The sequence below is a fragment of the Thalia democratica genome, chromosome 5 (assembly GCF_965202585.1).
Source record: "Thalia democratica chromosome 5, ktThaDemo2.hap1.1, whole genome shotgun sequence".
Classification (NCBI taxonomy): Eukaryota; Metazoa; Chordata; class Thaliacea; order Salpida; family Salpidae; genus Thalia; species Thalia democratica.
In genome coordinates this window covers 6,840,846-6,866,184 of record NC_139169.1, presented here as the reverse complement: position 1 = coordinate 6,866,184, position 25,339 = coordinate 6,840,846, and the positions used below count along the sequence as shown (strand labels likewise).

Below are 25,339 nucleotides of genomic sequence, written 5' to 3'. Positions count from 1 at the left end.
CAGAAATTTAGGCTAACGAATTTAGATTTGTTTAAAGTTAAAATCAGTGGAGTAATTATGTTTTAATACTTAGTTAAACGGCAGTTTTTGAAAACTTGAAGTATTTTTTTATAGTACTTAAAAAATAGTAGAAAAATTTTAATTATAATTTTTTTTTACTTTATTATTTATTATTATTATTAGTGTTTGCTTTATTTGGCTAGCACAAAAGCGCGCTCTGCGCGCGGTGTGCGTTACTTTTAGCTACTTGTTACAAACTATTTTCTTATTTATGTAGTTCTTTTTGTTTTATATTTAAGTGAATAGATTTATTTTTTTTTTCTTCTTTTTACATTTTCTGTTTCAAACTAATTTGTGCTAATCCTCAGTTTAAACATAAGTTATATAAAATTTTAAGAGTTTTTGTTAGTATTTCAAAATTATCATAAATTTTAAAAATTTCTAATTAATATTTTTTTTTTACTTATAACATTATTTATCTGCCTTATTCGGCTAGCACAAAAGCGCGCTTTGCGCGCGGTGTGCGATGCTCTTGGTTGTTTATTAAAATCTGTTTTTTTAACAAATACTATTCAACACAATTTCACATAAAACTTCAGTTATGTTGTAGTGTTAAAATTTTATAGTGTTTTTGACGAACTAGCTTTTACACAATGAGCCGATTAAACTAAAGTTTTTCTTTTTATTGATTAAACTTTCATAATATTTCAAGCACTACAGTTGTAAACTCATCAAAAATGAGTTATATTATTATGTTGGCCTCCATATTATTGCGATTAGATATAACTAATTAGAAAACAAGACATTGGATGTACTGAACAGCAAAAATGCCATTTCGGCTTCATACGATTTTGCACTTTCTTAAAACAAAAATTAATAATAAAAGTTTTTATAATTACTTATTAAAGTTGTCGCTTTTTGAAATTTAGCAAGCTTAAATAATTTTTTTTTACACCTAACTTAAATTAGTTGTTTTTACATTTTTAATGGAAATTTGATTTTAATTAACTGTCAAGTTTTTAGTAAAGTACAAAATAAAGCTTTAATTTTACAACTTCGAATTTAAAATTTAAAGAATTTAAAAATTTGAGGTATTCTATCCATAATTACCATGTTTATCATAGAAACACTAGATTAATAGTTGTTCTAATTTGCTTTCTTGGTATATATATATTTATTTATTTATTCTCTATATTTAAAATGTTTTGCTAAAAGCAAAGTTAATCAAATAAGCATCTACTTAAAGCATATTAATTAAGTATATTTAAAAGAAAAAAAAAAGACTTTTAATGTAAACATAGGAATTGGCAGTTTTTAATAAACTAAGTGTTTTGCATATTAAAGCTTTTGAACTGCAGAAAAACTTACATATGTCTGTTTGATTTTATTTTTTGTTGAGATAAAAAAACAAATGTTGCTTCTATATTATAAACTCCACAGTGTTTTATAGCATCCATTATGCAAAACGTTAACAAAATATGTGTAGAATTTTCCTTTAACTGATTTAGGTTAGCCAAATATATTTCTGATCAGCTGGAAGCTGATAAAATTAACCTTTCATATGGCCTTCATAGGATATCAAAATAGTGATTTATAACATTTACTAAGCTAAACTCACAATAATATTTCTTTTTTCAGGTCCAGGTCAGGCAAATGTGTATCTGTCCGGCTTGAAGGTGATAATAGACAACCAGACAGATGAAAACAGAAGTCTGGAGAAGAAGATAGGTGAGCTGGAGCAAGAGAAAAAAGTGCTGCACCGAACAGTTAAGAACCTTTTGACCATACTCGACACAGTTGAAAAGGACCTGAAGAAAAGAGGGTTGAAGTTAGTTTTGGTTATTTTTGTTTTAACAAAAACTTTATTCAAGTACAAAAAGCTCTTTTAAAGTTTCAGTAAGTTTTAAGCCTGTCCTGTTCGTAAACAAAAACGTAATACAAAAGTAAACAAATGATGTTTTTTTTATAGCACATTGACTTTCTTTGTTTTATTTATTAGTTACTACAGTTGTGTAATATTTTATTTATTTCTTAAACGTATAACACTTTTATTTATTAAGAATTAACGTTATTACAGTAATTTCAAAGTAAAGTTCAAAAATATTAAATTTGATAATTAACTCAAAAAAAAAATTATGCTAATTTTATGCAAATTTTTTATACATATTTTTAAACGATTTTATGTCGACTAAAACAGGACATCTGGAAGAGTTAGTGACGTAACATGAAATTTCTAGTTATTTATAAAATTATATTAAATATATATTGGATAAAATTTTTGGGGTGGGTGGGATGGATAATATAATCGAAAACAGCAGTAGGAAGAGAGGCTGAAAGCAAGATCGCACAATCGCGCGCAAAGCGCGCTGTTGTGCTTACTTTTGCGAAGCAAAACCGAAAGAAAGCGGAGCTTTCTGAGGTTGGGACGTACAAAGAAAGCGAAGCTTTTGAGGCATGAAAGTTAAAGCAAGATCGCACAATCGCGCGCGAAGCGCGCTGCTGTGCTTATTTTGCGAAGCAAAACCGAAAGAAAGCGGAGCTTTCTGAGGTTGGGACGTACAAAGAAAACGAAGATTTTAAGGCATAATAGTTAAAGCAAGAACGCACGCGCGAAGCGTGCCTTTCTTTGCGAAGCAAAATCGTAAGAAAGCGAGCTTTCCGAGGCAGAAATTTAGGTAAACGAATTTAGATTTCTTTAAAGTTAAAATACTATTATTCTTTTTAGTAGAGTATTTATCTTTTATTGCTTAGTTAAAACGACAGTTTTTAAAGCAGTAATTTAAGTTTTTAAGGCAGAAATTTAGGCTAACGAATTTAGATTTGTTTAAAGTTAAAATTAGTGGAGTAATTATGTTTTAATACTTAGTTAAACGGCAGTTTTTGAAAACTTGAAGTATTTTTTTATAGTATTTAAAAAATAGTAGAAAAATTTTAATTATATTTTTTTTTTACTTTATTATTTATTATTATTATTAGTATTTGCTTTATTTGGCTAGCACAAAAGCGCGCTCTGCGCGCGGTGTGCGTTACTTTTAGCTACTTGTTACAAACTATTTTCTTATTTATGTAGTTCTTTTTGTTTTATATTTAAGTGAATAGATATATATTTTTTTTTCTTCTTTTTACATTTTCTGTTTCAAACTAATTTGTGCTAATCCTCAGTTTAAACATAAGTTATATAAAATTTTAAGAGTTTTTGTTAGTATTTCAAAATTATCATAAATTTTAAAAATTTCTAATTAATGTTTTTTTTTTTACTTATAACATTATTTATCTGCCTTATTCGGCTAGCACAAAAGCGCGCTTTGCGCGCGTTGTGCGATGCTCTTGGTTGTTTATTAAAATCTGTTTTTTTAACAAATACTATTCAACACAATTTCACATAAAACTTCAGTTATGTTGTAGTGTTAAAATTTTATAGTGTTTTTGACGAACTAGCTTTTACACAATGAGCCGATTATATAAAAGTTTTCTTTTTATTGATTAAATTTTCACAATATTTCAAGCACTACAGTTGTAAACTCATGAAAAATAAGTTATATTATTTTTGTTGGTCTCCACTCTATTGCGCTGAGGTATAAATAAATAAAAATAAAAGACATTGGATGTACTGAACAACAACGTTGCCATTTCAGCCTAAATACGATTTTACACTTTCTTAAAACAAAAATTAATAATTAAAGTTTTTATAATTCACTCATTTAGGTAGACGCTTTTAAAAATTTAGCAAGCTTTAATAGCAAGCTTTTTATAATTTCTGTTTGAAATTCCTTCTCTTCTTATGCTTAGTTTAAACAACTGTTTTCTTAAATTTTAAGAATTTATTAATAACATTTGAAACTTAGTACAAAATTAAAAAACTTCTACTTTTTTGTAATATTTATACTTATAACATTATTTATTTGCTAGCACAAAAGCGCGCTTTGCGCGCGGTGTGCGATACTTTTAGTTATGTGTTATAAACTGTTTTCTTGTTAAAGTAGTTCCTTTTGTTTTATAGTTTACTGAATAGATATATTTAATTAAAAACTTACACTAAACTTAAAAGAAAAATGTTTATAATAGTCAAAATATTTTTGATGAGTTTTAAGCTTGGGGTCCACAGAAAATTTTATTTTAGTTTAATGCCCACAGATTTTTAAACTTAAAACCACCGGTCTAGCTTAGTGTGCACTGATTTTTTTTAGAACATGATGACTTTTATTCTTAGTTTCAGGTTACCTAATTAAGTTACTTTCATTATTTTTCAGTAACGTACTGTTAAAGCTCCGTCTTAATAAAAAATATGTTTACAATTACGACGGTTTGCAAAATAATTTTACAATTTTTAAAATTTATTTAACAATGATTATAATTTCAGCACTGTGGTCGTGGACATGCCAAAGATTTGAGACTGGTCGAAAAAGATCTTAAAAACGTTGTTTTGTTGGACAACTCTCCGAAAACCTACAGACACTTTAAAGGTAGTTTAAAGCTGTAATTTCAATTATATATATACATTTAGGTACAAGTAAAATTGTTTATAAGACTTTGAAAAGAAATTTAAATAAATTCTAATAACTGCTTGACCAATTTTAGAGGATAGTGTTTTAATACTTTTATTGGTTAATTTTTTTTTTCTAAGCTTATTAGAATAGTTTAACTTTTAATAAACTCAATAGAAAATGGGATACCTATCGAGTCTTGGTATGAAGACCGAAATGATAATTGTCTTGATGAACTAATTTCAATGTTCGAAAAAATGAGGTAATGCTAAGTTATTTTAAAATAAAGTATTTTATTTGTTTGATGACTAAAAATACAAAAGGGTAATTTTCTAGAAAAGTTAGTTCTTATTTAGAGAACTCGATCCAGGAATTTAAATTTTATTTAAACTTAAAGCAGATACTTATGTTTGAAACTTTATTTTATATAAAAAAAATACTTTAATCGTCTTGTTTTGGAATATATTTATTCCATTCTTTTTTTTTGGAAAGAGTTTGTATACTTTGGCTAGTTTGTATATTACGTATTTAATAATTGAATTTTATAGTTTTTTTTGACCAAGTTAATTTTCAAGCTTTTTTATTTAAATGTACTTATCGAGGTTCTCCTAATATAAGTGGAGGTAATAATATCTAACTAAATTTTCATTTAACTTTTTAGTCTTTAAAATAATCTACTTATTTTGTAATTGTGCCAATTTAAAAAAAGGCACACATCTTTTTTTTTGTGTTACAAATATTTAACAGCTACACGCTTGTAGGTGTGAACAAGTGTTAACAAATCGTTTCAGTTTATGACGTCATTAATAATTTTACGTCACTATAGGTCCTGCGATGACGTCAGAACATTCCTGAAAGAATATCGAAGATTAGAATAAACAATAAGCCAAGATAGAAGTTTTTAAAGTGTCATAAAAACTATACTTCATATTAGAATTAAACAGCACTCGTTATTTGATAAAAATAAAAATTAGTTTTTAATTGTTTTCGTTTGTTTGATGTTAGAATAAAAAAATTGAGTGGAAAGTTTTTTCTGTATTTTTTTTTGATTTTTATTTTTCAAAGAAAATATTTTTGACGTTTCACAGAATATTTGACTACATTAAATGTACGAAGTCCTTTAGTTTGGTATTGGCAGCCGAAACCAATCCTGTCCAGCGCTTTTTTACTTTAAATAATTTTAACAAGGTTACAAAAAATTAAACTTACAGTTTTTAATAAATGATAAAATAAGTTTAACTATAATAAATTTTAACACTAAGAAAAAAAAATTGTCTAATAAAAAACTTAAAATTTTAAGGAATATGGTATGTTCAACATTAATCAAATAAGCATCTACTTAAAGCATATTAATTAAGTATATTTAAAAAAAAAAAAAAAGACTTTTAATGTAAACATAGGAATTGGCAGTTTTTAATAAACTAAGTGTTTTGCATATTAAAGCTTTTGAACTGCAGAAAAACTTACATATGTCTGTTTGATTTTATTTTTTGTTGAGATAAAAAAACAAATGTTGCTTCTATATTATAAACTCCACAGTGTTTTATAGCATCCATTATGCAAAACGTTAACAAAATATGTGTAGAATTTTCCTTTAACTGATTTAGGTTAGCCAAATATATTTCTGATCAGCTGGAAGCTGATAAAATTAACCTTTCATATGGCCTTCATAGGATATCAAAATAGTGATTTATAACATTTACTAAGCTAAACTCACAATAATATTTCTTTTTTCAGGTCCAGGTCAGGCAAATGTGTATCTGTCCGGCTTGAAGGTGATAATAGACAACCAGACAGATGAAAACAGAAGTCTGGAGAAGAAGATAGGTGAGCTGGAGCAAGAGAAAAAAGTGCTGCACCGAACAGTTAAGAACCTTTTGACCATACTCGACACAGTTGAAAAGGACCTGAAGAAAAGAGGGTTGAAGTTAGTTTTGGTTATTTTTGTTTTAACAAAAACTTTATTCAAGTACAAAAAGCTCTTTTAAAGTTTCAGTAAGTTTTAAGCCTGTCCTGTTCGTAAACAAAAACGTAATACAAAAGTAAACAAATGATGTTTTTTTTATAGCACATTGACTTTCTTTGTTTTATTTATTAGTTACTACAGTTGTGTAATATTTTATTTATTTCTTAAACGTATAACACTTTTATTTATTAAGAATTAACGTTATTACAGTAATTTCAAAGTAAAGTTCAAAAATATTAAATTTGATAATTAACTCAAAAAAAAAAATTATGCTAATTTTATGCAAATTTTTTATACATATTTTTAAACGATTTTATGTCGACTAAAACAGGACATCTGGAAGAGTTAGTGACGTAACATGAAATTTCTAGTTATTTATAAAATTATATTAAATATATATTGGATAAAATTTTTGGGGTGGGTGGGATGGATAATATAATCGAAAACAGCAGTAGGAAGAGAGACTGAAAGCAAGATCGCACAATCGCGCGCAAAGCGCGCTGTTGTGCTTACCTTTGCGAAGCAAAACCGAAAGAAAGCGGAGCTTTCTGAGGTTGGGACGTACAAAGAAAGCGAAGCTTTTGAGGCATGAAAGTTAAAGCAAGATCGCACAATCGCGCGCGAAGCGCGCTGTTGTGCTTATTTTGCGAAGCAAAACCGAAAGAAAGCGGAGCTTTCTGAGGTTGGGACGTACAAAGAAAACGAAGATTTTAAGGCATAATAGTTAAAGCAAGAACGCACGCGCGAAGCGTGCCTTTCTTTGCGAAGCAAAATCGTAAGAAAGCGAGCTTTCCGAGGCAGAAATTTAGGTAAACGAATTTAGATTTCTTTAAAGTTAAAATACTATTATTCTTTTTAGTAGAGTATTTATCTTTTATTGCTTAGTTAAAACGACAGTTTTTAAAGCAGTAATTTAAGTTTTTAAGGCAGAAATTTAGGCTAACGAATTTAGATTTGTTTAAAGTTAAAATCAGTGGAGTAATTATGTTTTAATACTTAGTTAAACGGCAGTTTTTGAAAACTTGAAGTATTTTTTTATAGTACTTAAAAAATAGTAGAAAAATTTTAATTATGATTTTTTTTTACTTTATTATTTATTATTATTATTAGTGTTTGCTTTATTTGGCTAGCACAAAAGCGCGCTCTGCGCGCGGTGTGCGTTACTTTTAGCTACTTGTTACAAACTATTTTCTTATTTATGTAGTTCTTTTTGTTTTATATTTAAGTGAATAGATTTATTTTTTTTTTTCTTCTTTTTACATTTTCTGTTTCAAACTAATTTGTGCTAATCCTCAGTTTAAACATAAGTTATATAAAATTTTAAGAGTTTTTGTTAGTATTTCAAAATTATCATAAATTTTAAAAATTTCTAATTAATATTTTTTTTTTTACTTATAACATTATTTATCTGCCTTATTCGGCTAGCACAAAAGCGCGCTTTGCGCGCGGTGTGCGATGCTCTTGGTTGTTTATTAAAATCTGTTTTTTTAACAAATACTATTCAACACAATTTCACATAAAACTTCAGTTATGTTGTAGTGTTAAAATTTTATAGTGTTTTTGACGAACTAGCTTTTACACAATGAGCCGATTAAACTAAAGTTTTTCTTTTTATTGATTAAACTTTCATAATATTTCAAGCACTACAGTTGTAAACTCATCAAAAATGAGTTATATTATTATGTTGGCCTCCATATTATTGCGATTAGATATAACTAATTAGAAAACAAGACATTGGATGTACTGAACAGCAAAAATGCCATTTCGGCTTCATACGATTTTGCACTTTCTTAAAACAAAAATTAATAATAAAAGTTTTTATAATTACTTATTAAAGTTGTCGCTTTTTGAAATTTAGCAAGCTTAAATAATTTTTTTTTACACCTAACTTAAATTAGTTGTTTTTACATTTTTAATGGAAATTTGATTTTAATTAACTGTCAAGTTTTTAGTAAAGTACAAAATAAAGCTTTAATTTTACAACTTCGGCAACTATAGTAAAAATTTAAAGATAAACTTCACTACTACACAATAGTTTATATCAAGCCAAACTAAGTGTTTCTAGATTATAACTAAAAAGATATATAGTTTATATCTATGATTTAGATACAAATTTTTAAAATAGAAAAAAATTAAAAAAAATCACTAAACAGTAAAAATAGTATTTTTGGTGCTAACCATTAACTTTTAATTTAAAGCGTATTACATTTTTTGATTGAAAAGTAATTAAAAAACCTATATTTAATTAATTCATCTAATTAAAGTAATAGAACATTTATCTCTGGTAATACATGTCAAAAACACATTTAATTTTTATTTTTTTTAGTACATTTTGAGTCTGTCGACCTAAATAAGGATAGAAATGAAAATTTAATACATAAAAATTATAAAAATATTTTATTATCTTGTGTTTTATACTTTACAAAAACAACTTAACCATAAAAATTCTTTTAAAATGTAAATGGAAAAATTTCTAAAAAACAGTTAAATTAAAATGCTATAAACTTGACTTTAATTATTTTAATTTAATTTTTTTTATATGTTTTATATAATATGTTACAAAATACTATCATTAAATTATAAATGCTATAAACAGTGTACGCTTGTTACACATTTTTAGATAATATAAATACTTTTTATAGAATGTTTCATAAAAACTATAGTATAACTATATTAAAAAACTATACTGCTTTTTTTATCTTTTTAAATAGAAACATTAGCAACTTTTTTCATCAAATTGTTTTCGTTGAAAATTATGCTAGATTTTAAAGATAAATAAGTTAGAGTTCACCGATAATCAAATTAATTTTATTCGTATCACTTGTACTACTCAAGATATCAAAAAAAAAACTATTTTTTGATTATGACAAGATTTTAATTATATAATTTAACAAATTCGATTTTTTGTTTATTGTTGAAGAGAAAAGACAAAATAACAAAACAACAATATCCACAATTTCCATTGAAAACTAAGGATTTAAACTACAAAAAGAATAGTAAGTACCAAACAGCAACATGAATTTTTAAATTTTGAAAACTAAAATGAGTTTAAATAGTATATCAATGTCAAACAACAAAATACACATTGTACATTTAATAAAATTATCAGGCAACATGGACATTTTAAACTGTTAAATAACAGAAAGTTATGAAAGACATACTAAACCTCCTACGAATTGCTTAAAACGATTACTTTTACAGTACCATTCATTTTTTTCAACATTATAAGTGCAAATAATTTCTTCTCCTGCCATAAACCCTTAACCAAAAATCAAAATTTCGCTACCAACACTGACCGCGGAAACAGAACAATAACAATTTTGATCTAAATGCTTTATACTAGTGAACTTCATGGAACTGCTATCAAATACCTCGCAAGTAACATTTTTATTTCCACCAATCACAAACAGCTTGTTGCCCATACAAACTGCTCCATGTAAACTTCTTTTGTTGATCATGTAAGGCAAAAAATCCCATTTATTCTCGTAACAATCATGTGCCTCTACTGAGTTTATATCTACTTTATTTTCACCGTCGTAACCTCCAGTCAAGACAATTTTACCTTTGAATACTGTACAAGCTGCAACTTGCCTACATTCATTCATACTGGCTATAAGTTTCCACTTACTCCTTTTTGTATCATATTTATAACATTTTTTTATAGTTCCTTTTTCAGTAAATCCACCAAAGACATAAATTTTTTTCATAAATGAACAAACGCTAAAGTTACCTCTACAATCAGGTATTTGAACTACATTAACCGATTGGTCAGTTTTATCAATACGAGTCCTTTTTTATGTAGTTCATTTATAATAAAATGAATAGATATATTAAGACGTTTTTCTTCTTTTTATAGTTTCTGTTTGAAACTCATTCTGTTCTTATGCTTAGTTTAAACAACTGTTTTCTTAAATTTTAAGATTTTTTCAATAACATTTGAAACTTAGTTTAAAAATTATAAAGTTCTACTTTTTTGTAATATTTTTACTTATAACATTATTTATTTGCTAGCACAAAAGCGCGCTTTGCGCGCGGTGTGCGATACTTTTAATTATCTGTTATAAACTGTTTTCTTGTTAAAGTAGTTCCTTTTGTTTTATAGTTTACTGAATAGATATATTTAATTAAAAACTTACACTAAACTTAAAAGAAAAATGTTTAAAATAGTCAAAAAAATTTTGATGAGTTTTGAGTTGTGGTCCACAGAAAATTTTGTTTTAGTTTAATGCCCACAAATTGTTAAACTTAAAACCACCGGTCTAGCTTAGTGTGCACTGATTTTTTTAGAATATTATGACTTTTATTCTTAGTTTCAGATTACCTAATTAAGTTATGTTAAGTTTATTAAAAACATTTTTTATTTGTTTGTACAAATATCTGTTTATAAAATTTTTAACTAATCTTAAACTTTTAATTTTGTACCGTATAATCGTTCATCTTAAAATTTTGTTTATATCTGTTACGATGCTAAATAGCACAACTTAAAAGTTAAAAATATATTTCATGTTTTTATTTTTAGAAAAAAGTAAAATATCTTAACTACTAGAGGAAAAATAATACATTAATACTTTCAGGACTTTATAATGCAAACTAAGTTTCGGTCAAACTCCTTTGTCAGTTCTTAAATAAAAAATCAGATTAAAGTATAATTTTAAAATAGTGATAAAAATCTGTCATAAAATAGTTGAGTTCCACATAACTGTTTGTACACAACCCAATAAAAATTAATTAATCTAAACTAAAGTGTTTTGTTAACTAAAGCGTATAAGTTATCTACACAAATGTTAATTTAAGAAAATTATAGATAAAAGTTATAATAAAAAACAATATTAATTTCTGTTCTAATGAGTTAGACTTTTTTATTGACACTTTTAGTTAAGTTTTGGCACTGATAAATTAAAAACAATAAAAATGCTTTTCTAAAACTAATGAAAATTTTATGCTTCAAATTTATTAACATTAAATATTTAATTCTTTGATCTAAATATTTTTATGGTATTATATAAAGCATAATTAGTTTTGTTTTAAAGGTTTTAAGCAAATTTACTATCTCAGTTTAATAACAACTCTTTGTTTGACAATAATTTATTTTTTTAAATAAACATAATAAAGTATTTAATTTTTGGCAACATATCGGTACAGCATAATATTTTAGTACCAAACGGGTCGCCAAAAGTCTCTCACATAGTACACAGTTCAGTTAAACCTTGTGGAATAAAAAAGCCTTTGTTTTTAAAGGCTATTTTTGCTAATTTTAGCGCTGTGTTTCTACTATTAGAAGCAAAAACCGCATAAAAAACATATCAAAATGTATACTTTGATAAAAAAAGCCATAATTAGAGTTTATCTTAATATTGTAAAATAAATTTAAACTAAGCAATCTTGGGAAAAAAGAACTTTATTTTAATGCTAAGTTTTCTACTGCAGAAACTAAAACAAAAGCATCAAAATGACCGTTAAAATTGTCAAACAAATCGTCAAAAGAAAAACACTCGTTCTTGACTTGGACGAGACACTGGTACATTCCAGGAAAATCGGTAATGGGATGAAGTACCAAACCAGTGGAAAACCAGATTTCGTTTTTAAAGTAAGTTTTTATTCCTTTTGATCAACCTTTTGATAAACCGTGTAAATTAAGCATGATAAACATTAAATTCACCTGTTAACCAAGTTTATTTTAGTTACTTTTGATGTTAATAAAAGCTTGTTTTCAAGTAATATTCTTATGTTTTATGACTTTTCTAATATAGACAGTTGTAATACTTGTGTACGTGAAAACCAAAAAGAGAAAGGAAAACTATTGCATTTATATATAAACAACAAATTATGGAAAAAATGTTTAAACTAAACTGCAAATAAAATTGAAACTTACATAATTACATTTTTATTTTCATTTTATGATCATTTTGAGCTAACTAACGCTAAGTAGTGACATCTGAACAAAATATTTTTAAACAGCCGAATTGGTTCTCAAATTACATGGTTATGAAATATTGGATTTGTAGAACAATTGATCAAAAATTTTATTTGTTTTGTTTATGTAGAATTGTATACTTTTATGTTACTAGTAATAATAATACTAGTAGTAAGTTACGTGTAAACTAACGCTAAGTATAAACAATTAAACAAAATGTTTTCAAATAGGTGAATTGGTTTTCAAGCTACATGTGGGTTTACAAAAGACTTGGAGTTGACAAGTTCCTTGATACTGTTTCCGAATGGTACAATTTGGTCGTATACACGCATGGCGCTGAAGCGTACGCGACACCTATTCTTGATTACCTGGATAATGGAAGGGGGATTATCAACAGGAGATTTTTCAGACAGGTTTTTGTATTTTAAACACAGTTTAATATTAACATATGACCAATTGTTAAATATCTTGTCATTGAGAGGAAGATTTGTTAGACGAATTGTTTGAATTTTGTTTTAATTACTTATTTTAAATATCAATCCATCAACATTGGCTTTGGCTTATATAAGTTATTGTAAAAATTACTTTGGGAAATTTTTAGCTCAATGCACCTCACCATAGTCTTTATTATTTTTCTCAATTTTGGCTCGTGTTTAATTAAAACTTACTTATCTTTTATACTTAGTTAATATATTTTAGTAAACAGAATATTATTATCTTAAATATTTTCAACTTTCATTGCTTTTTAGCAGCGTACCAACAAAGTTCCGTCTTAATGAAAAAACATGTTTACGATTACGACTGTTTGCAAAATAATTATATGATTTTTTAAATTCATTTAACAAAGATCATTATTTCAGCACTGTGGCTGTGGCCATGCCAAAGACTTGAGACTGGTCGAAAAAGATCTTAAAAACGTTGTTTTGTTGGACAACTCTCCGAAAACCTACAGGCACTTTAAAGGTAGTTTAAATTTGTAATTTCAATTATGTATATACCTGTAGGTACAAGTAAAATTGTTTAAAAGACTTAAAATAGTATTTGAAAAAATTCTAATAACTGCTCGACCAATTTTACAGGATAGAGTTTTAATACCTTTGTTGGTTAAAAATATTTATTATCTAAGCTAATTAAAATAGTTTAATTTTTAATAAACTCAACAGAAAATGGAATACCTATCGAGTCTTGGTATGAAGATCGAAATGATAAATGTCTTGATGAACTAATTCCAATGTTCGAGAAAATGAGGTAATACTAAGTTATTTTAAAATTAAGTATTTTATTTGATTGATAACTAAAAATAGAAAATGGTAATTTTCTTGAAAAATTAGTTCTTATTTTTAAAAACTCGATCCTAGAAATTTTAAATTTTATTTAAACTTAAAGCAGATACTTATGTTTGAAACTTTTTTTTATATAAAAAATTACTTTAATCGTCTTGTTTTGAGATATATTTATTTCGATCTTTTTTTATTGAAAGAGTTTGTATACTGTTGTGCTAGTTTGTATGTTACGTATATAATAATTAAATTTTATAATTTTATTGAGCAAGTTAATTTTCAAGTTTTTTATTTATCTATACTTATTGAGGTTCTCCTAATATAAGTGGAGGTAATAATATCTACTTAAAAAATTGTGTCATTTCATTTAACTTTTTAGCTTTTAAAATAATCTACTTAATTTGTAATTATGCCAATTTAAAAAAAAATCATACATCTTTGTTTTTGTGTTACAAATAACTAACAGCATCACGCTTGTCGTTGTATACAAGTGTTAATAAATCGTTTCAGTTTATGACGTCATCAATAATTTTACGTCACTACAGGTCCTGCGATGACGTCAGAACATTCCTGAAAGAATATCAAAGATCAGAATAAACAATAAGCCAAGATAGAAGTTTTTGAAGTACCATAAAAACTATACTTCATATTAGAATTGGACAGCACTCATTATTTGATAAAAATAAAAATTAGTTTTTAAACGTTTGCGTTTTTTTTTTGATGTTAGAATAAAATAAATTGAGTGTAACAATTTTTCTGTGTTTATTTTGACTTTTATTTCTCTAAGACAATATTATTGCCATTTTAAAGAATATTTGACTAGATTAAACGTACGCAGGACGGGCAGCCGAAACCAAATCCTGTCCAGCGCTTTTTTTTAACAATTGTTTCCCATTGATTTTAATATTTTTTAAAGCAATAAATTCGTTCAAAAATTAAACTTGTTTTCTATACAATATAAATATTCATAAAAAAATTAAATTTTTTTATCATAATTTTTTTTATCATTATACTTAATCATCATAATTATGGCTAAAGTTGGAATTCTAACTACTTAAATTATATTTTTCTAAAACTGGCAGTATAACTTTTTTCTCATTAGCATTTGTCCTATTTTAGTTATTCCCTGTATTTTTTTTTCATAAATAATTTAATTTGTTTTTGTATTTTAATAGTTCAATAAAGACAATAAGGCTTAATACATCAACCTTGTATTAAGAATTTCAACTTAGTTTTCTTTTGATAGTTATGGTAAAAAGTTACTTATATTACTCAAATAAAAACTTTTAATTAACTGGAAAAATAATTGCTCAACATTTGTTAATTTGGAAAACAAGTTGTTAGAAACAAAATGAATAACTGCTAAGATTTTTTTGATGAAATATTTAGATAATGTTTCTTCTTTTCTTGTGGTGTTATTTAATAAAAAAAAATTATTCATTATATTGTAGTAATAAAAAAGCTTTCATTGTTTATTTTATTGAATAAATGCATGACTTCTTGTTTTAACCATGAAAATGATTTTCTCCGCAATCTAGTTCTAAACTTATAAAGTAACCTAAAAATATATATTTTTTTATTTCTATAAGTTTTAATTTTCAAAATAAACTTGTCAACTCCAGGTCTTTTGCATAGCCTCTTCTTGAATATGTTTAGAATTGCCTCTTTAAATTAGAATGTTATTTTTTAGTATTAAAGGACTTAAAAGGTTTTATATATTCTATCAAATATTTAGCGTGTATATCAAAGCAACAGTTGATTACTATTTTTTCTACTTTGCTTTCATGGTACATTAATATTTAATTATTCTCTATATTTAAGAATATAAATTATTTTTTTAAAGTATTTTGCTAAAAGAAAAGTTCCACACTTTTAATAGTCGTTCTAATAATTTTTATTTTCTCATAAAAACAGGAAAAAATTAAACTAACTCTGTAAACAAAATCAGGCTTGTTTTCAATTTCTGTGGTTTTGTATTCCAACTAAGTATAAAGTCCCCTATAGTGAACTAATGTTTCATCTAAATCAACCATTAAAATTCTTTTTAGATGTAAATGGAAAAAATCTAAAAAAAAAGAGTTAAAAAATTCTATTAATTTGACTTTAATTATTTTACTTTAATATTTTCTTTATGTTTTATGCTAGATGTTACAAAATGCTATCATTAAATCTTAAATCCTAAAAAACAGTGTACGCTTACGTAACACATTTTTAGATAATATAAATTCTTAACTCATTTCATAAAATCTACAAGTATAAATAAAAAAACTGTACTGTTTATTATATAATTTTAAATCGACACATTTTCAATTTTTTCTTCAAATCTTTTTTGTCGAAATTTATGTGAGATTTTAAATATAAACAACGTAGAATTCACAAGAAATCAAATTAATTTCATCCAAAAAATTTATCTGTAAAAACTATTTTTTTATTAACTTCAATGATTTTAATTATACAAGTAACCAAATTTTTTTTTTGTTTATTGTTGAAGTGAAAAGACAAAATAAACTAAACAACAAAATCCACAGTTATCATTGAAAACTAAGTATTTTAACTACAAAAAAAACTCAGTACCATACAGCAACATATTTTCTAGATTTTGAAAACTAAAATTCGTTTAAATAAAATATGATTATCAAACAACAACATACACATTGTACATTTAATAAAAATATCAGGCAACATTGAGATTTCAAACTGTTAAATAACAGAAAGTTTTGAAAGACATACTAAACCTTCTTCGAATTGCTTAAATCGATTACTTTTACAGTACCATTCATTTTTGTCAACATTATAAGTGCAAGCATTTTCTTTTCCTGCCCTAAACCCTGAACCAAAAATCAAAATTTTACCATCAACACTGACCGCGGAAACAGAATAGTAACAATCGCGCTCTAACTGCTTGATACTAGTGAACTTCATGGAACTGCTATCAAATACCTCGCAAGTAGCATTTTTATTTCCACCGATGACAAACAGCTTGTTGCCCATACAAACAGAGCCATGTCGACATCTTTTGTTGATCATGCTAGGCAGAAAGTCCCATCTGTTCTCGTAACTATCAAATGCCTCTACTGAACTTAAATCTACTTTATTTTTACCATCGTAACCACCAGTCAAGACAATTTTACCTTCGAATACTGTACAACCTGCATATTGCCTACATTCATTCATACTGGCTATAAATATCCACTTACTCCTTTTTGTATCATATTTATAACAACTTTTTATAAGTCCCTTTCCAGTAAATCCACCAAAGACATAAATGTTTTTCATAAACGAACAAGCGCTAAAGTTTCTTCTACTATCAGGTGTTTGAATTACGTTAATCCATTGGTCAGTTTTATCAAGATAAATCCTGAACGAATCAACAAGCTTGTATTTATCTTTTAAATGAGTTTTGCTGCGAACGGGTAATCTGGAGCATACAACCCAAACATTGGATCTTTCACATAATGTTGTGTCACTACATGAATGTCTCTTCGAATGATATATAGTCTCAATTATTTCTAAGTTACGCGAGCTTATTCTTAATATTTTTCCTTCCACAGAGTGTTTTAACACAGCAGTGCTTCCGGAAATAATAACATCAAAGTTTTCTTGTTCACAGAATCTGTTTTGGTACAAAATTTGTATTGCTTTAGATGAAAAACTAACTGCCATTTTAAACCTGAAACTTAAGTATACTCAAATTCACAGTAATTTGTGGTTTTTTATAAAAGATTATGCGTATTGTTTCAATCAAAAACTCTTTCATTTGTTTTAGGCAGAACTATATACTTTTTTTTTAATAGTGATATTTGACTAATTATAAATGTAATCTAGTTAAGTGTAAATAGTTTTGGCAAATATAAGTTATAAAAAATTGAATCTTTATTTTAACATTCTTAACAAACTTTTAAACTGACTAATTTACTTGTTTTGCAATTGCTTAATTGATTCATAAAATTTTATAATAGTTTAGTATACAAATATTTATTCTACTTTGAAACAAATCTAGAAAACTTTGAATATAATTTTTTAAGTAATGTCTACTATACGTTAATATTTATTACGATGTTGTACCAAAGCATTATATGTCATTTAATTGTAAACTAAATTATTAATTTAGTTAATTGTTTTGAACGTTCAACACTATCTTATCTCTAACATTCCTTTAATTTTGATGTAAACATGTTAACAAATTGTTGTCGTATATAAATATACTGTATATATATGAACAAATATTTTAACAGTAGAATATACATTAGAATATATTGATTGAACAATTTATTTTAACTAAGTGTATTTTTAATTAATAAAACATTGAAAAATATACAGCTGTATAAAGTCTATATCTTTTTTAGCATAATTATGTTTATTGATTGTAATATGAATAAGCACAACAACTGTATTTTCTTTCTTATTGTATTAGATTTCTTATACTGTTTAGAATTAACTATAGATATTGTGAGTAGAATAAAATACTTTTATATTTAAAGTAATTACTGTCTATAAATGTAATGTGTTATAGTTAAATTAACTGTTTCGGCTTATATGAGTAGAAATAATAAACTTGAATCTTTATCTATACATTCAAAAAAGATTTTTTCTGACTAATCTACTTAAAATCTGATTGATTTCTGCAATTACTTTGTTAAACCCTAAAACTGAAAGTAAAACTGTAAGCTTTAAGTTAAGAATAACAAAATTAGTTTACTATTAAGCAGTTTTTCTAATACTCAAATTTTTACGGTTTAACATGTGAAAATAAGTTAAACAAAGAATACTAAAAAAAATTTTCCATATAGAAAACTTAAAACTTATTCTACAAAAAAAAAGTTAACATTTTGAAACAAATTTAACCTTAACCTTAAGTTTAAAAAAAAATTATACTAAAAATATTAAAAATAAAAAAGACACTGACTAGTAGTTTGCCTTGATTAATATATAGAAATATAATATTGAGAGAATTAATAAAATGAGTAATAACGTTCAAACTTTACAAAATTGGTTTACCTTATATCAATAAAAACTAAAGAATTGTAGAGAGAAATATTAGTCAATTGGTAAGTGGGACTTATCACTCGGCAAAGCCGATCGTTGAATGCATAGTTGAATGGTTTTGGTCTTTTGCAGTGTTTGAACTAGTTTGAACATTTATTGTAATTTTGAACACAATACAGCTTTATGTGTTCAAAATGTTTGGGACATAATTTTTCTTAACAGTCAAACTTTGCAAACGGATTAAAGTTTTATCAAAAACTTAATTTAATTAAAAAAAGATCTTTTAAAGTTTTGGTAAGTTTTAAGCCAGTCCTGATGGGAAACAAAAACATAACACAAAAGTAAAATATAAAATCTGAACCGAAAAAGTATTTATAACTAATTGGTATGGACACAAGCTTGTTTTTCAAGTAATTTCTTCTTGTAGCACATAAAATGTCTCTGCTTTATCTATTAGTTATTACAGTTGTGTTATTTTTTATTTAATTCTTAAACGTTTAACACTTTTATTTATTAACAATTAACGTTATTAAAGTAATTTAAAAATAAAGTTCCAAAGATATTGAACTAAATAGTTAAGTCAAAAAAAAGTTATGTGATTTTATGCAAATTTTTTGTAAACTTTTTTGAACAATTTTGTGCGGACAAAAAATGGACATCTGAAAGAGTTAGTGACGTAACATGAATTTAAAAAATTTTATAGAATAGTTTAAAATATATATCATATATAACTTTTGGAATGGGTGGAATGTTTCAGCAAAATAAAAAAAAACAGTAGTACAAGTAAAGTGAAGCTCAAGACAATATCGCACAATTGCGCGCAAAGCGCGCTTTTGTGCTTTTCTTTGCGAAGCAAAGCCGAAAGAAAGCTGAGCTTTCTGAAACTAAAATGTACGAAGAAAGCGAAGCTTTCGAGGCAGGGAAGCCTAAACCAATAGCTCGCGAAGCGTGCTTCCTTTTGCGAAGCAAAACCGAAAGAAAGCAGAACTTTCTGAGGTAGGAATTTAGTTAGAGAACTTAGATTTATTTAACTTTAAAATACTTTTTTTTTATTAAACCATCCTGTTTTAATGCTTAGTTTAAACAGCAGTTTTTTAAAACTTGAAAAATTTTCGTGATTATTCAAAATTTAAAAAATTTCTAACTTTTTGTAATATACTTACTTAAATATTATTTGTTTCCTTTATTCGGCTAGCACAAAAACGCGCTCTGCGCGCGGTGTGCGATACTCTTGGTTATTTATTGTAAATTGTTAGTAGTTCATTTTGTATGTAGTTCATTTATAATAAATGAATAGATATATTAAGCTGTTTCTCTTCTTTTTATAGTTTCTTTTTGGAACTCATTCTGTTGTTATGCTTAGTTTAAACAACTGCTTTCTTAAATTTTAAGAATTTATTGATAACATTTGAAACTTATAACTAAATTAAAAAACTTCCTTTTTTTTGTAATAATTATACTTCTAACATTATTTTTTTGCTAGCACAAAAGCGCGCTTTGCGCGCGGTGTGCGATACTTTTAGTTATCTGTTATAAACTGTTTTCTTGTTAAAATAGTTCCTTTTGTTTTATAGTTTACTGAATAGATATATTTAATTAAAAACTTACACTAAACTTAAAAGAAAAATGTTTAAAATAGTCAAAAATTTTTTTGATGAGTTTTGAGCTTGTGGTCCACAGAAAATTTTATTTTAGTTTAATGCCCACAGATTTTTAAACTAAAAACCACCGGTCTAGCTTAGTGTGCACAGATTTTTTTAGAACATTATGACTTTTATTCTTAGTTTCAGGTTACCTAATTAAGTTATGTCAAGTTTATTAAAAATATTTTTTATTTGTTTGTACAAATATCTGTTTATAAAATTTTTGACTTATCTTAAACTTTCAACTTTGTACCGTGTAATCGTTCATCTTAAAATTTTGTTTATAACTGTTACGATGCTAAATAGCACAACTTAAAAGTTAAAAATCTATTTCATGTTTTTATGTTTAGAAAAAAATAAAAAATCTTAACTACTAGAGGAAAAATAATACATTAATTCTTTTAGGAGTTTATAATGCAAACTAAGTTTCGGTCAAACACCTTTGTCAGTTCTTAAATAAAAAATCTGATTATAGTATAATTTAAAAATAGAATTTAAAAATCTGTCATAAAATAGTTGAGCTCCACATAACTGTTTGTACACAACCCAATAAAAATTAATTAATCTAAACTAAAGTGTTTTGTTAACTAAAGCGTATAAGTTATCTATACAAATGTTTATTTTAAAAAAATAAAGATAAAAGTTATAATAAAAAGCAATATTAACTTCTGTTCTAATGAGTTAGACTTTTTAATTGACCAGTAAAAGTATTGGCACTGATAAATTAGAAACAATTTAAATGCTTTTTTAAAACTTATGAAAACTTTATGCTTCAAATTTATTTTCATTAAATATTTAATTCTTTGATCTAAATATTTTTATGGTATTATATAAAGCATAATTAGTTTATTTTTTAAGGTTTTAAGCAGCTTTACTACCTCAATTTAATAACAACTCTTTGTTTGACAATAATTGATTTTCTTAAATAAACATAATAAAGTATTTAATTTTTTTTCAACATATCGGTACAGCATAATATTTTAGTACCAAACGGGTCGCCAAAAGTCTCTCACATAGTACACAGTTCAATTAAACCTTGTGGAATAAAAAAGCCTTTGTTTTTAAAAGATATTTTTGCTAATTTTAGCGCTGTGTTTCTACTATTAGAAGCAAAAACCGCATAAAAACATATCAAAATCTATACTTTTATAATAAAAGCCATAATTAGAGTTATTGTTACCCAGACTAGGAGCCTCACTGTTTTCCTACGAAACTGCCTCGGTTTCAGTCTCAACAATCTCATCGGATTCCAGGTTAGCAGTAGTCTCGGAACAACTTATTTCGGTTCTGGACCGAGTCCTGGGTACCTTCAGGACTAATGCCTTTTTTAAGGGTTTTTAGGACATAATTATATAATTATTTAACTAAATATAATGAAACTAAATAATGTTGGTTTATTATGTACAAATACGCAATGACAGCTCACAATAAGTTTAGACACTTAATGTTAACAAATAGAAGGAAACGTGCTCCGGATTCCCCCTTTGGCGTGTCACTGGTCTCCGGTCGCTCAGCTTCTGGCACTCGACGTTGGTCCGTCTCGTTTGCAGAATCTTGCTAAACGTTGCGTGGTCTGTTTTCCTTTCCTTTTCGTAAGCAGAGCGTGGCGATAAAATACGATATTAAATAGGCACGATGATATCAATATGTATAATTATTACAATACAAATACAATAGTGAATAAATGCGGTGATATAAATATATATAAGTATTACAATGCAAATACAATAGTGAGTATATATGATAATATGAATATATAAACAATACGATAGAATCAAACAGTATGAAAACAACTTGTTCGTAGAAGTGTAGCTAAGGTTGGCGCCCAGTCTGTGTGGGTTTACTTGCTGAGATGAATGTACACTTTAATCTGATTGAACGCTGTGACTCAATCGTGGAGTCCAACTTAGAGTAATTGATGAAAGAGTACTTCCAGTACTCAAATTCTCGATGCCACAGAATGCGTGGGCTTCTTCGATTAGATGGTTGTTGAAATCTTCTTGCTTGAAGATTGACGATGTTATTTCTTTTGCGGAGCAGAGTGTCGCTTCGTGCTTGTTTCGTGGTGGATTGCCCGCTTCATGCTCTGATCGGGCGTATTTATAGATTTTGAATTCTTTTTCTAGAATTTTCCATAAATCACGCGATCTCTCATTTGATTCTCTCATTTTCCTGGACTTTGGACTGTAGATCACTTGATCTCTCATTTTATTCTCTCATTTTCCCTTAGCCACACCCATGAACAGCAATTTCCAGTTTAATCAAGAAATCAAAGACAACAATCATTTTAACTAGCACTTATTTTGTTTGTGAAAAATAGTTTTTTCTTCGGAAATCAGTTTTACTATATTTATTCAATGTTTTCTTTTTTAAGGAAAAAATATAATATCAAGTGAAAAACATTAATTCCTTTAAATTATAAAAATTTGGACACAAGGCAAAATAAGATTTTGCACAAGTGTCCTACAGAGTTTATCTTAATGTTGTAAAATAAATTTGAACTAAGAATCTTAAGAAAAAATGATTTTATTCTAATGCTAAGTTTTCAACAGCAGAAACTAAAACAAAAGTATCAAAATGACCGTTAAAATTGTCAAACAAATGGTCAAAAGAAAAACGCTCGTTCTTGACTTGGACGAGACACTGGTACATTCCAGAAAATTCGGTAATGGGATAAGGTACAAAACCAGTGGAAAACCAGATTTCGTTTTTAAAGTAAGTTTTTTTATTCCTTCTGATTAATCTTTTCATAAACCGTATAAATTAGGTATGATAAACATTAAATTCATCTGGTAACCAAGTTTATTTTAGTTACTTTTAATGTTAATGTGTTCATTTTTTCAAGTACTATTATTTTTATAATTTCTCTAGCATAGACAAATGTAATTCTTATGCATGTGAAAACTAAAAAGAGAAAGGAAAACTGATGTATCTAAATAAAAATAATTCAATATCTATAAATTAGTTTGATTAATTTTTTTTGTTCACAATTTAAATTATGGAAAAGTGTTAAAGCTAAACTGCAAATAAAATTGAGACATCTTTAGTTTCATTTTATGATCATTTTGAGCTAACTAACGCTAAGTATAAACAACTAAACAAAATATTTTTAAAAAGGTGAATTGGTTTTCAAACTACATGTGGGTTTACAAAAGACCTGGTCTTGACAAGTTCCTTGATACTGTTTCTCAATGGTACAATTTGGTCGTATACACGCATGACACTGAATCGTACGCGACACCTATTCTTGATTACCTGGATAATGGAAGGGGGATTCTCAACAGAAGATTTTTCAGACAGGTTTTTGTATTTTAAACAAAGTTTAATGTTAATATATGACCAATTGTTGAATATCATGACAATGGGAAGAAGATTTAGTAGACGGAATGTTTGAATTTTGTACAATTACTTATTTAAATAAAAATTCCATAAATATTGAGTTTGGTTTATATAAGTTATTGTTAAATTACTTTGTGAAATTTTGAGCTCAATGCACCATACCATATTTTTATTATTTTTTTATTTTTAGCTCGTTTTTAATAAAGTTATAGAACTTACTTGTTAATATCTTTTAGCGAACGAAATATTACTAGGTTAAATATTTTTAACTTTCATTATTTTTCAGCAACGTAATGTTAAAGCTCCGTTTTAATAAAAATATGTTTACTATTACGACGATTTACAAATTTTTATAATGTTTTAAATTTATTTAACAAAGATCATTATTTAAGCACTGTGGCTGTGGCCATGCCAAAGACTTGAGACTGGTCGAAAAAGATCTCAAAAACGTTGTTTTGTTGGACAACTCTCCGAAAACTTACAGACACTTTAAAAGTAGTTTAAATTTGTAATTTCAATTATTTATATACATGCAGATACAAGTAAAATTGTTTAAAAGACTTAAAGAGTATTTATAAAAAATTCCATTAACTGCTTGACCAACTTTACAAGAAAGAGTTTTGATTCCTTTGTTGGTTAAAAAAATTTATTTTAAAAGCTTATTAAATTAGTTAAACTTTTAATAAACTCAATAGAAAACGAAATACCTATCGAGTCTTGGTATGAAGATCGAAATGATAATTGTCTTGATGAACTGATTCCAATGTTCGAAAAAATGAGGTAATGCTAAGTTATTTTAAAATAAAGTATTTTTTTGATTGATGACTAAAAACACAAAACAGTAATTTTTTTGAAAAATTAGTTCTCGATCCAAGAAGTTTTAAATTTTATTTAAACTTAAAGCAGATAGTTATGTTTGAATCTTTTATATATATATATATATATAAATTACTTTAATCGTCTTGTTTTGAGATATATTTATTCCATTCTTATTTTTTTGAAAGAGTAGGTATACTTTGGCTAGTTTGTATATTACGTATTTAATAACTGAATTTTATAGATTTTTTTGACCAAGTTAATTTTCAAGTTTTTTTATTTAAGTATACTTATTGAGGTTTTCCTTTCTTATAAGTGGAGGTAATAACATCTACCTAAAATTTCATTTAACTTTTTAGTCTTTACAACAATCTACTTAATTTGTAATTGTGAAAATTTAAAAAAAATCATACATTTGTTTTTGTGTTACAAATACTTAACAGCTACACGCCTGTCGTTGTATACAAGTGTTAACAAATCATTTCAGTTTATAACGTCATTAATAATTTTACGTCAATACAGGTCCTGCGATGACGTCAAAACATTCCTGAAAGAATACCGAAGATCAGAATAAGCAGCAAACTTCGTAATGATAGAAGTTTTTGAAGTGTCATAAAAACTATATTTCATATTAGAATTAAACAGCATTTCATTATTTTATAAAAATAAAAATTAGTTTTTAGTTGTTTTTGTTTGTTTGATTATAGAATAAAATAAATTGAGTGGAAAGTTTTTTCTGTATTTTATTAAATTTTTATTTTTCAAAGAAAATATTATTGACGTTTCACAGAATATTTGACTACATTAAATGTACGAAGTCCTTTAGTTTGGTACTGGCAGCCGAAACTAATCCTGTCCAGCGCTTTTTTCTTCAAATAATTTTTCCCAATTTTGTCTTCGATATTTTTAAA

At 26.3% G+C, this 25,339-nt stretch overlaps 3 protein-coding genes across 3 annotated transcripts; 2 read left to right on the top strand and 1 right to left on the bottom strand.

The window, feature by feature from the left end:
- Positions 1-11,899: 11,899 nt before the first annotated feature.
- Positions 11,900-13,616, top strand: LOC145836219 (CTD nuclear envelope phosphatase 1 homolog). Its single transcript, XM_082944039.1, has 4 exons — positions 11,900-12,037; positions 12,595-12,777; positions 13,225-13,327; positions 13,528-13,616. Exons 1-4 carry the CDS (start codon positions 11,900-11,902, stop codon positions 13,614-13,616), a joined length of 513 nt encoding a protein of 170 aa, XP_082800165.1.
- Positions 13,617-14,183: 567 nt separating this feature from the next.
- LOC145836218 (kelch-like protein 23) lies at positions 14,184-16,818 on the bottom strand. Its single transcript, XM_082944038.1, has 2 exons — positions 16,418-16,818; positions 14,184-14,214 (listed from the first exon to the last, which is right to left on the bottom strand). Exons 1-2 carry the CDS (start codon positions 16,816-16,818, stop codon positions 14,184-14,186), a joined length of 432 nt encoding a protein of 143 aa, XP_082800164.1.
- A 6,032-nt stretch (positions 16,819-22,850) lies between these two features.
- LOC145836217 (CTD nuclear envelope phosphatase 1 homolog) lies at positions 22,851-25,002 on the top strand. Its single transcript, XM_082944037.1, has 5 exons — positions 22,851-22,988; positions 23,391-23,573; positions 24,005-24,107; positions 24,308-24,392; positions 24,951-25,002. Exons 1-5 carry the CDS (start codon positions 22,851-22,853, stop codon positions 25,000-25,002), a joined length of 561 nt encoding a protein of 186 aa, XP_082800163.1.
- The last annotated feature ends 337 nt before the right edge of the window (positions 25,003-25,339 follow it).